The 13,788-nt window shown below is 33.0% G+C and overlaps 1 protein-coding gene across 44 annotated transcripts in view; it reads left to right on the forward strand.

Moving 5' to 3' along the window:
- The window catches only part of RIMS2 (regulating synaptic membrane exocytosis 2), a 701,736-nt gene that overhangs the window by 376,671 nt on the left and 311,277 nt on the right, over positions 1–13,788 (forward strand). For 23 of the 44 annotated variants that reach the window (XM_051844705.2, XM_051844715.2, XM_051844697.2 and 20 more), the window contains 3 exons: positions 5,457–5,587; positions 9,829–10,000; positions 12,731–12,884. In XM_051844705.2, the coding sequence (XP_051700665.1) occupies positions 5,457–5,587; positions 9,829–10,000; positions 12,731–12,884 (457 nt within the window). Of the gene's footprint in view, positions 1–2,106; positions 2,155–5,456; positions 5,588–9,828; positions 10,001–12,730; positions 12,885–13,788 lie in introns of all 44 variants that reach the window. The other 21 variants (XM_070075383.1, XM_070075384.1, XM_070075385.1 and 18 more) reach the window with 1 other exon arrangement.

Here is a 13,788-nt window from a genome sequence, read left to right on the forward strand (position 1 = left end):
TATAACCACATTTAATGTATAAATGCATGGATCAAGATTAGGCTAAAATTGCTACAGATTTTAGAAGGTTGATTTCACTCCCCATTTTAGAAGAAAGAAAACTGTTATGGAATTAATTTATCTGACAATACTCTTCATTTTAAAGTAAATTTTGTATTTTACGAAAGTGTTATATACTTTTAAAATATTTCACTACCTCAATATACTTGATCTAAAACAGAACAGATGCCAGTGCAAGAAAAATAAAATCTATTTCTAGAGTATCTTGTTGGTACCCTTCTTCAGCATGCCTGTTTAATTTCTATGAATTCCACACATCTTCTCCCCCATTTGTTAAGTAATTATCCACTTAGGTTTATGCAGGCAGACATCAGTAAGACACTCCATATCTGGGCATTTCTTTCTTCCTGTGAGTATATGAGGGATCCTCAAAATATTCAGGGAAAATGTAAATCATGAGAAGAACTATGCATGGAGTCAAACTCTTTTTACACTAAGATAAACTAATCTTGTAAGTACATTTTTCATGGACTTTTTGAAGGACCTTCATATCTTCATCGAAAAAGATTTTTGGAGAAAAATGCCTAATAGCTGATGGTAGTCTGCTTTTAAGGTCTGCTTTCCCTTTTTTTTTTTTTTTAATTTATCTATTCATTTCAAAGGTAGAGTTGCAAAGGGGTACTGGGAGAGGGAGAGGGAGAGGGAGAGGGAGAGAGAGAGAGAGAGAGAGAGAGAGAGATCTTCCATCCACTGGCTCACTCCTTAAATGGCTGCAATGGCCGGAATTTGGCCGATCCAAAGCCCGAAGCAAGAGCTTCTTCTGAATCTCCCACATGGTTGCAGGTACCCAAGGACCTAGGTCATCTTCCACTGCTTTCCCAGGCATATCAGCAGGGAGTAGGTTTGGAAGTAGAGTGCCCATACGGGCCTGCGACAGCCTTACCCACTATGCCACAGTGCTGGGCTTGCCTTTGGGTTTTAGATGTATGTCTTAAAACAGTGCCTGTCTAAGGATGATTAATTTGAGCAAGATTCGTACTACAGAAAGAAGACTTTAACAATTTATGATTTGGCATATGGGAAAAAGACATCCATAAGAAATGTGAGGAGTGGAATGGAATCTTGGTAAGAAAACCAGAATTAAATGCCCTGGAACACAAGTCCATGTGAAGACACATTTTCGCTATTGTGGTATCTTTTGTAAAAGGTTTTTAAATGAAAGCAAAAAGTCATTAGAGAAAATAAAGTGGATTTCATTCTGATAATTTGAAATACAGTGATTTAATTAGAACTGTTTTTTCTTTCTTCTGTCTTTAAACTCTTAATTTTTTGTTTAAGCATGTATGTGAGGATTTACCTCTTTTGTGTGTCTTACTGCATAAACTATAGATAATAACAATTATGTCCCAGGGTTGTGAGTAATATTGTGAGTCAAAAAACATGAAGTAAGCTGTCAATAAAGCTTGGAAAACATTTTTTAAAACTCTGTGAATACAAAGAAATGACATACTATAATAGGCATGGTTAAGGAAAAAACAGTGTTACCTTAAGTTAAGTGGTGTTTAATCTTTAGATTCTGGTATAGATTCTTAAAATATTAAGCAATTTATTAATGCAGTGCATTCAGCACCCTTATTTTTCAGAGTGTGAATGTGTGTATGTTTGTGTGTGGGTGTGTTAAGAAATTTTAAAGCCAACTTTGCTAATGCTTTTTAGGTTTTGGTTAGACATCACTTTGGGCGACTCTAGTATGTTTAAGGGTAAAATATGAAATTTCTTGATTGTTAGGTGATGCTTACAATCATTCTTTTGTAGTAAATGAGCCCCAATATGTTATTTTTAAATTCAATCTCAATTCTTACGTTGGGTACATTTTAAAATTTTTATTAAGCAAGTGCTAATATTTTGTGTAGTTCTTACGCATTTTAACATGTGATAATATTAATTTATCCATCACATTGAAGTGCTTAATTTAGATAAATATTATATGGAAAGTTGTGTTTAAGGGATAGAGTATGTGTTTGTTTTTACTTTTCGTCTTTTAGTTCTAGCGTGTTGTCCTTTTGGTTTTGTTTTATTGCTTTTTTCTTTAATTTTGCTTACCAGAGCCAAAGCCTTAGTAGAAGAACAACGCCTTTTGTTCCTAGGGTTCAGGTAAAGGCCTTGTCTGCCTGATAGACACTAAAGTCGTGTTTATACCCTTCTTTGTATGTTTTTGGAAAATGCGTAGTAGGAAAACTTTTTTTGGTATGTTGCTCCAAACCATATTATTGACTTTCAAATCATTTTCTGAGTCAGCTTGTAAAATTCTGCATGGGGATTAGAATACTGAATAAAAATTTAAAGAGACAATCTTTGTTAGTGATTTTATATGTTGAAGTAAATACTAAAACTTTTAGGTTTCAAAATGGCATTTAACATAGATTTAATGTAGATTCCACTTATATATATATATATTTATCATTTACAGAAATAGCTAATTATATACTGTTGATATTTCCCTTTATTATGCTAAGGTTGCTGTCTCTTTAAATCATTCATTATATCACTTAACATCTACATTCTCTTGCATTTTCCAAGCAGTAACTCTTTGAGGAGATTGGCAAATATATTTGTACCTTATTTAAACTATGAATTATATGCATGTTGAATATAAGGTTCAAAGTTTGGAAAGTATATTACTTTGAAAGAACAAAAATCACAATCCAAAGACAATGTGCTAGGTTTATTTTCTTGATATCTGGTCCATCCACTTAATTTTACTATAATACTTGGGTACAAGTTCTTTGCCTCTTTTCATTAAGAAACCCTTGTAGGTTAAAGTAATGTCAACATAGTTTTTTTTTAAAGTAGTTATTATCCCTTCCTTGCTTTGCTGCATGTTTTAAAAAAACATTGTTGGTTTTGAATAATAGTTGTTTTATTTAAATTTTAAAAATTAAAATTATTCTTGGTAATAATTTACAATATACTGTGCTGCTCAGGTCCTACTCAGGAAAATTAAAAGGTTTATGTGGTAAAGCTGGAATGCTAATTATATAAAAACAGTTACAATGATATCAAGATATCAAAAGCTACATTTTAACCATTTCTTGTATAAGTACAGATAAGAAATTTGGGAACATTATTAAAAAGTCAATAAAATTTATAAATCTGTTTTGATAATATGAAGTGGATATGTACTAATAACTGCAACCTCCATGTGAGTCCTGTAATATAAATAAAACCTAGGTCTAATAATCAAGCCCTTAGTTTAAGATAGCTTATTAGAAAGTATAATTTTGATCAGATAATCAGTAAAATTAAAATGTGCTTATTTCCTGTCTAAATTATTTTGACATTTGTTTATTTTAAATTATAATTTAATAAAGTACTATTATAAAAATATGAATACAACATGCCTAACATATGTTTGTATGGGAACTGGTATTAGTTATATTTTTTTATTTTCCAAGGTAAAGGAAATCTGAAAAAGATATTCTTTATAAAACTTTCATTAAATATAGCTCAAATGAGGTCTGATAATTTTTACTGAGCAAAAATGGATGTATTGACATAGCAACAAATGCTTAGTTTCCACAAAATTCTATCTTGGTGCAAAAGATTTTCACAGAGACCAAAAATTTGTTTCATTAATTCTCAGCTTCATTTCATAATGATAAATATTATTTGTTTGTTTCTTAATTGTAAAGTTTATTAAAAATTTTATTTTAGGCTCTTGGTTTATTTTTCTCTTTGAAGTATGTTGTATTCATGCCCTTGTCCTCCAAGATGATTTTTAGTATCTTGGAAAAAAATAAAGTTACTTTATTATTAGTGGAGATGGAAAATATCATGGGAATTAATCTGATCTTGGTCACAGATTATAGAGGAATCATGACACTGTCCAAAACATCTCCTTTCATCTCATGTACAGTGAGACATTGCTACATTTCTTTCTTTTTTCCCCCGATTCATGTCTTTTGCAAGAATAGTTTATTTCCTGCTCCCCTCATCCTTATCTGTATGTATATTCTAATATTGTTAGCTAAACAAATAGTCAAACATTTTCCCTTTCAAATATTGGAGTTTTTTCTTCAGATTGTTGATCCCTTAGTCTAAAGTAGTGGTTCTCAAAACTAGAATGCACATGAGGGTTTGTTATAATTCAGATTTCAGGGCCTCATTCTTATTTAGTAGGTGAGAGGTAGGCCCCATGGAATTTATAATTATTTAGTAAATAAACAAATAATCTTGATGCAAGATATGTATTAACTACAATTTGAATAAGTTTTCAAGCATCTTTTATTGTATTTAAAATCTCCATTAGAAAAACTTTTAAGGAAAGATGAAGAGTAAAATGAAGACTTAACATAAGGAATAGTAATCATGATTTCTGAAATTTATACATTTTCCCCTTTATTCCTACATAGGAATTTGTCCAAAAGGGAGTGGGAGAGGTAGAAGTAACTTTAAATGCTCTGTTGGGCTGTCAACCAACTCTTTTGACTCAAAGGTGGCTCGATCTCGCATACCCCAAATTTAAACTAAGGGACTTAAAAAAAGCTATGTTGGAATTGAAAGTGAACTCCCAGTGTTTCATATATAATCACAACACATTTTTATCATTATTTTCAATTTCTAAATTTCTGGCTAAATATCAGTTTTAATAGAATGGTTAGAGATGTGCTGAGTTCTGACCCAAAATCTGGATTACAGCCATGGTCATCCAAGATCCTGACATAGAATTAGCTAGGAAAGTGTGAAGGTGTGAGGTATGTGTATAGGAGTGATGACTATTAAATCAAATGAATTCAGCAGCTGCATATGAAGTTTCTATCCCTAATTATGGCACAGGAAAATTAATGCACATTTTCTTAAATTGTAAAATATACTCCAATTATTGTGAGGATGTGAAGCATTTACTTCACAAAAGAAAAAGAGGCTTTATATCTGAGCAAGAAAAAGTTTGAAAGATGTGCTTCAAGTTTCAAGTAGAAGCTGAAAGAATTTGTTAGCTAAAGCTTCTAGTAAATTATTAATTATAGTTCTTGATATGTCTTTTGTTATGGAATAACATAGAACATTTACTTGAAAATTCTCTATGAATGTTTTATAACCAAGTTACTATCTACTCAATTAATTTTGAATACTTATTCTAAAAGAGGATCCAAAATAAACCATAATGATTCTTGGATAAGTTTAGATGCATAGCAATTTATGTACATGTAATTATTATGTACATGTTAATAAGCAATCACATTAAGGTAATTAGAAGCCCAAATGATTAGCTGATATAATAGACTTCTGAATCAATTATTTTATTCATTGAAGTTATGATTGTATATCCTTTTATTTTAACCATAATTTATCAAGTGAAATTTATATTATGTACTATTATTAGTAAGAGAATGATGTTAAGTTTGTAAATGAAGTAGTATGTTTGAGTTTATAAATGAATATTTTTTGCTTTTCAGATAAAACTATGGTTTGACAAGGTTGGTCACCAATTAATAGTTACAATTTTGGGAGCAAAGGATCTCCCTTCCAGGGAAGATGGGAGGCCAAGGAATCCTTACGTTAAAATTTACTTTCTTCCAGACAGAAGGTAGGGATATGAAATAAAAATAAATGTACTTAAAAATAAGTGAAAAATTTTCAGTAGCAATGAGTGCTTCAGTTCTGTATCATTTATTTTTTTGTATCATACCAGTCAGATACTTTGGAAGTTAAACATATGCATAATCATACCTAGACACCAAATATTCACAACAAGTATTTAAGAGTGCTTTAAAGTTTTATTACATATTGTTGTACATTTATTTTAAGCACGTGTGGATTTTTTATTAAATCTTTTTATGTATAAAAATATGCCAATTAAAATAAAACTTTTAGCACGAGCTTCAGGGTCAAAAAGCTAAAAGTGTTACTAAGATGTTCTCTGTATTCTACAATTTCTACCTCCTGTTATCAAGACTTTTTCTATCTGTTCTGTAAAATTAACAAACGTGTTTTATATTTCATCATCTCGTTTCATCAAGGAAACTTAACCACTGGGCCCAGATTCTATTTCCTCAAGTATTTGTTTTGTATCTGTCCAAATCAGTACAAATGACTTTGTTGTATCCTGATTTAAATTGAGAAATTAGGACCAAAAAACTTCTTTCAAATAATCTAATCATGCTTGATTTCAGGTATATAAAAATAAGACTATTCCATAGGCATCATGAAAAAGAAGAAAGCAATGACACCAATTATTCTTTCCCCCATGTATTTGCATCCATGGCAAATGTTTCTAAGGCAGAGAGCTCTCAAGATTTGGTCATTTTCTGCGTTTGAAAGTGGCTGGACCCAGATTTGATCTTAAACATGTTGGCATGATCTTGGACTCCAATTTATTTAGTTCATAGTTCAATGATCACTCTGGGACCGTTAGTTGCTTAGTTTAGGTGGCAAGTTACTGTGGTTGAATTGGGTGCCAAAGGATCATCTGAACAACAGTGTCAGCAATGAAATGGACAAATAAGAGGAGGTAGAAAATTAAGAAAGGCCTTTCAGTGTATTTGATGCATAATTTGAAATGAAATCTGTAAAAACAAGACAAAATCCTTAAGTTGTTCACTAAGAGCTTAGGTTGTCTTTTGGAGAGAGGCATGTTGAACTCTTAAGTGAGAAAGATGACATCCATAATTAGAGCCATTGAAGCTGCAACTTCAGCTAAATGGCAGATATCCCAGGTGGATGGCCCTGCTCTCCTGGTGCTCAAATCACTTGGCTTCTTACAGCACACAAGGATGACCAGTGTCTGCACCCATGGAGTGCTATGGTGCCACTTTCTCATCTCTGCTTTTATGCACACACAACTTAAGTTTCTACCTAAGCCTTTAAAGAGAAATACTTAGTTATCAAGATGATGAAAGTCTCTACAATTAGTGAAATTCTCTCATGATTGATTATATTTCCTTGTTTTATTTTCTTTTACTTAGCTCCTTTCTGTTCTCTCTAGAGCAGATACAGCTCCAATGGTAGGGAACTCTCCTATTCCAAATCTTATATTCCATGTGTCAGTGTTCTATCTGAGTGAAAAGAATTTTGGGGGCTGGTGTTGTGGCATACAAGTTAAGCTGCTGCTTGGATTGCTGGCATCCCACATCGGTGCCAATTTGAGTCCAGGTTGCTCCAATCCAGCTCCCTGCTAATGCACCTGGGGGAGCAGCGGAAAATGGCCCAAGTGTTTGGGCCCCTACACCCATGTGAGAGATCTGGCTGAAGCTCCTGCCTCCTGGCTTCAGCCTGCCCAGCCCTGGCCATTGTAGCCATTTGGGGAGTGAACCACTGGGAGGAAGTTCAGTCTCTTCTTTCTCTTTCTCTCTCTCTCTCTCTAATTTTTTCAAGCAAAATAAATCTTTTTTATAATGAATTTTTGTTTACATTATAATTTCAGCAATTTTTTAGATTTTTTGCAGTTACACAAGTTTTTACATGTGAATAAAGACTATTTGTGTTTCCATTTTGAATTTCACTTTTCTTGACAAAATATCTGAGAGAAATACTTGAGCAGGTGAACATAGAAAACAATTGAAGCCTTTTTACTGATAAGGCTTCCTGGAGGGGTAAGTGAGCCCACAGATGAGATGTAGAATGTCAGACCTAGAATATCGCAGAGAATGTCAGAGAAACCCTTCAAAGTGTTATTTCTAGATAATGTTTTATGTACTTTAAAAAAATCTGGACATTCTATATATTTATATATCGAAAAATATTTAAAATGATTCTTTATAGTTTGAGTAAAAGCTTTGCATGTTGTTAGTAAGTTAAATGGAAACAAAAATACTGGTAATATTAAACAGAAAAAACTTTAGGTTAGATTTTAGTTTTGTTTTAAAAAAGTCAGTTATATTCTATACAATTAGAAATTAATTTTTTATTTTAGGATCATTAGGCTGCCACTTAATATATCTATAGCATGCTTATTGATCTTAGTTTTTAAATACTTTTAGCATATTTTCAGTGCTTGACTTCTACAGCATGATCTGATTCTGAAGGCTTTGGTTTGACTCCTTGAAAAAAAAACTAATTTTTTAACTTGCTGAAAATAAGATTATTTAGCATTGTTCTTTTTATGAATTGGTGCTGAACATAACACTAAATTGCTTTACCGAATTATAACCATATATGTTGTATTTGTTAGGAGCTTCTTTTCTACCTAATATAGAAATCTCTTCTAAAAATAGGTATTCTTTGAGTTTTTCTCAGTCTTTTAGGGAGGTTCATATCTTATTCTTCTGTTCTGTTTCAGATTTCAGTGAAATTATTCTTGGATTAGAAAGCAAGTTCTTGTTAAGTGCATCCTTCCTGGCCTTCAGGAAAGCAATATTATCTCTTGACAGGGTCTCAGAATTAATTATTTCACTGATGGAATATATACAGATAATAAATAAATATGTAAAATTTTGAAAGGCAAGGATAGAGAAAGATAAAAAGTCATAGTACTTATAATTATTCCAATTATTTAGTTTGTTATCCTTCTGTACAATGTCACTTCTTTTTCATTTATGAAGATAAAGTCTCCTATAAAGGTTTGCAGAGTTATTTTCCTACCATACCTTTAAAGTTAACAGAGGTGCAATAGGTATAAATTCATATCAGTTATTGTATTTAAAGGAGGCTTTCTGTTACATTAAATATATGTGCTCTGGAAACATATTATGTCTTGAGCACTAAAGTCTAATCTGTATTAAACATTGAAATTCCTAGAAGTTGCAAGACCTCTGCATTTCAGAGACATCCTACACCTTCTTTGTTTTCTCTACTCCGTGTTTCCCAACACTCTTAAAGCGGTGATGTGCTGGGAGAATTTGTAGCTGTTAATATTATTCTGTTTGGAGTTGATTATCTGTGTGTTCCTCACTTTAAATAGGCACTCCAGATAGCTTACAGTCTATTTCCTGTATTTTTCCTATATTTATATGTGGTCATTGATCCTAATACTCTAGAACAGTGATGTCCATATAGGATAGATGTTCCTCACAGATGTGTAAGACCATCCAGTCATTAGGAAGAAATACTTGAATCAAATTTTTCTATCTCATTATTTTATTTTCTATTTAATATATTACCCAGGGTACATAATATATCAGTACAACTGGTAATATACAAAATTAATAAATACATATTCAAATAATAAGAAAAACAGCTTAAAAATTCAATTGATAGAGATATACAATCACAGAAAGTATGTTAACATTGAGTTGAGAGTCCCATTTATGAGCATGGTCATCTTCCATTTCAAACCTACATTAGTGGCTACCATACATATAAATAATTTTCAGTATTTTTAAAAACCTGGGATAAATTAAATAAACAGATTCTTATTTCTTATATGTAAGAGTAACTTCATAAAATGTAAATTGTAATTGTTCATTAGCTAAACCATATGGATATGAAGTTAAGAACGCACAGTTTCTATATTTTTATACAATAAGACTTCTATAACACATATAATGTTACTGCTTAATTACCATTTTAAAGGTTACCAGTAGGGCAGTATGTGAAAAAATTTTAGAGTTAAGATGTTCCAGTCTATTCTTGTTATGATTTTTGTGAAAGATAAAGTTTTTAATTATATATTTTGAAAAAAATTAAGATTTATTGAATTACAGATATTAAGTCATAAAATATGATACAATTATATACTTTATAAATTTTAATAGTAATTTTATAGGGTACAATATTTTCAGTATATAATACATTTGTGGTTAAGCAGCTTCTCTCCTGAAAAATATTAAATTAATAAATCTTAGGGCAAAACAGGTTTTATTTAAATTCATATATCCTTATTTTTTATAGTGATAAAAACAAGAGAAGAACTAAAACAGTAAAGAAAACACTGGAACCCAAATGGAACCAAACATTCATTTATTCTCCAGTTCACCGAAGAGAATTTCGGGAACGAATGCTGGAAATTACTCTTTGGGATCAAGCTCGAGTTCGGGAGGAAGAAAGTGAATTCTTAGGAGAGGTATTTGGACATATTTTAAAGTTTACACTGTTCATGTCATCCTGAATATTTTCATGTGACTATCAGTAGAATTTTATATTTCAAATACCTGAAAAATCAAGATTTATATCTGTAACCTTATGAATTTAGCAACTGGTTTAAAACTTATCAACACTATAGAGAACGGTTCTTAAAATGGATAATTTTACATTTTCTTTTTTTTTTTTTTTTTTTTTTTTATTTTTTGATAGGCAGAGTGGACAGTGAGAGAGAGAGACAGGTCTTCCCTTGCCGTTGGTTCACCCTCCAATGGCCGCCGCTGCAGCCGGCGCAGCGCGCTGATCCGATGGCAGGAGCCAGGAGCCAGGTGCTTTTTCCTGGTCTCCCATGGGGTGCAGGGCCCAAGCACCTGGGCCATCCTCCACTGCACTCAACATTTTCAATCTTGTTATAGAAATCTCAGTGTTGAATGATAAAAGATTGGTTTGCATTTCAAAAATAGATTGTTTTGTGATGTTGTATGTATCAGTTCCACTGTTAAGTAGTTCAGCCATTTAATCGTGGATTGTTTTTTAAGCCCTTTACTGTACCAGGCACTGTGCTAGAAACTGAGCCTTCAAAGGAGGGTGAGGCAAATTACTTCAAAAAAGTTGCAGTACATTGGGGATTTAGTCAGTGGAATAGCAAGTATGATATAACATGCAAATTGTTTGCTGTGTTGCGATAAAGGCAATAGGAATATAAAACTATAGGCAGGGGAGGAAAAGTGCTCAAAGTTTTTTACAAAGCAAGTGCAGTTTAGCAATGTCAAGAGAAACTCCTGTGGAGGGAATGAGACATCAGGAGTTGAGGGTTTTGGACAGCTGTGTTATAATTGGAAGGGCAGGTTTTAAGAACCGACACTTCGGCTGGTACCGTGGCTCAATAGGCTAATCCTCCGTCTTGCGGCACCAGCACACGGGGTTCTAGTCCCAGTTGGGGCACCGGATTCTGTCCTGGTTGCCCCTCTTCCAGTCCAGCTCTCTGCTGTGGCCTGGGAGTGCAGTGGAGGATGGCCGAAGTGCTTGGGCCCTGCACCCCATGGGAGACCAGGAGAAGCACCTGGCTCCTGCCTTCGGATCAGCGTGATGCGCCGGCCGCAGCAGCCATTGGAGGGTGAACCAACAGCAAAACGAAGACCTTTCTCTCTGTCTCTGTCACTCTCTCTCACTATCCACTCTGCCTGTCAAAAAAAAAAAAAAAAAAAAAAAAAAAAAAAAAAAAGAACTGACACTTGACAGTTAAATTGGTAGCAGATCTTTTTCCTTAATATATTATAGTGAGGAAATTTGGATTTATCCTGTAGCTACAGGGAACACAGTGACAGATTTTAAAAAGAGAGTGGCCTGATGTACTTGAGAAAACTGTTTCCAGTAGTAATGTGTGGATAATGAGTTAGAGAGAGGCAAGATGGGAAGCAGTTCTCCTATTAGTGTGCTTAACTCTCTGCTTTCTGAGGAAATACTGAACTGAATATTGTCAGCCAGGGAACCAAAGAATAATAAACCTATGAAACATTTGAGAAGCAGGATAGCAAAGTTCTTAGGAGCAGAGACTCAGGCCCCAGCTACATGGATCTATATTTCCTGAACAGCTATTTGAGCAAGTTATTAATCTTATCTGTGCTTTAGTTTCTTTGTCAACCCTGTGGAAATGATACTAGTATATAATTCAGGGTTAATATGAGGATTACGTAAGTGTGCATTGTGTGTGTGTATGTGTATAAATATATGGAATATAATGTCTACACATTGTCAAATGACTGGGGAAAATTTAGTAGGAGCAAAACAGTAACTTAGCTGTTTTGCTGCTTTACCTCCTCTAACTAAAAGGTCATGTATCTTTGTATGGAAATTCTTCTTCTTTTTATTGATCTTAAGTTTTTTTTTTTAATTTTATTTAAGTTTTGCAAGTTTTGTGTATTTCATATGTACAGCTTTAGGAACACAGTATAACTTCCCCCACTACCTTTATTCCCACTGTGCTCCAATACTTCTTCCTCCTTCTAAGCAGGCATACTATCTTAGTTTCATAACACCCTAAAAGGAAATAGTCATATAATTGTTTTATAATTTAAAATATTCATAATATAAACTCCATTTTATAATGTAGTTCATAGTAAACATCCATTCTTGTGGTTCTTTTTTCCTTTTATTTTAATCCGTAGTAACATGTTATGTTGAACCCATAGTTTTAAGTAAGATAGACTGGTTCATATTATCTCTCTCACTAATGAACTAGTATGACTACAGACAAGTTTTATTAACCACTTTCAGCCTGGATTTTCTTTTAGTAGCAGTCTATTAATTAAATAACATGTTATGCTTCTTAACATACAGTATGCCCTTCAAATTTGTTTTTCTCTCCCCATTCAAGAGTTCTTTTAAAGCATAAATTAGTTACTATAAAATAATATACATATATTTTTATTATTATAGACTTAAAAATAAAATATTATTCTGTAGTGGTAAAAAATTAGTACATGATGATCAAACCTACAAATTAAGTGTCAGATATTTAAAACTATTAGGTAACTAATAAATGATAATATTTTATTTTATTTAGATATTATCAGAACATATTGGCAATTTTTCAACCTCTAAAGTCTTTAGCAGCATTCCTATCATAATTATTTTAAAGTTATGACATTTTATAAGGGAATTTCCTTATTAAAGATATAGCATAACAGTGCTCTGTCTCTTGGGTTTGTAGATTTTGATTGAATTAGAAACAGCATTATTAGATGATGAGCCACACTGGTACAAACTGCAGACCCATGATGTATCTTCATTGCCACTTCCTCACCCTTCTCCGTATATGCCACGAAGACAACTCCATGGTGAGAGCCCAACACGGAGGTTGCAAAGTAAGTTGCCAGTAAAATTTACCATTGAATTTTTCTAATTTTGAATGATATATATGAATAGAGTTTGAAAGTATCATTGGAAGTATTAACAGACATCTGTTAGTGTTTCATAGGTATTATTAAAGATTTTAAATTGTTTCTTTCACTAAAATAAATTTATAGTTACTCTATTCACTCATCACAATATTAAGGTGCTTTCTAGTTATATTTTGGATGATTTTACTCCAAATAACCACATGTATGGTTAAGTCTTAGTGTTTTGACTTTTTTTTTAAGATTTTATTTATTTATTTGAGAGAGAGAGTTACAGACCGAGATAAGGAGACAGAGAGAAAGTTCTTTCATCCTCTGGTTCACTCCACAAATGGCCATAATGGCTGGAACTGAGCCTATCCAAAGCCAGGAGCCTGGAGCTTCTTCTGGGTTTCCCACGTGTATGTAGGGGCCCATCTTCCACTACTTTCCCAGGCTATTAGAAGAGAACTGCATAGAAAGAAGAGCATCTGGGACTCGAACTAGCACCCATATGGGATGCTGGTGCTACAGCCCCAGGCCTACCCACCATACCACAGGTACCGGCCCCAGGGCTCTGAATCCTTTTTGTTGTTGTTGTTGTTTTTGACTTTAAAACACATGAGTAAATTTTTTCAGGAATTCAGCATAACTTTGGCAATAACCGGTAGAGAAGTAGCAATCCTTTTTTTAATTTTTATTTAATGAATGTATTTTTACATAGATATAGTTTTAGGAATATAGTGGTTCTTTCCCCATCCCCCCCCCCCCCCCCCCGCCCAGCTCCCTTCCACCTTTTAATATCTTTTTTGTTAAAGCTTATTTTGTCTGATATTAGGATGGCACACTGGCTCTTTTTTGGTTTCTGTTAGCTTGGAATATCTTTTTCTAT

This window comes from Oryctolagus cuniculus, chromosome 6 (assembly GCF_964237555.1).
Source record: "Oryctolagus cuniculus chromosome 6, mOryCun1.1, whole genome shotgun sequence".
NCBI lineage: Eukaryota > Metazoa > Chordata > Mammalia > Lagomorpha > Leporidae > Oryctolagus > Oryctolagus cuniculus.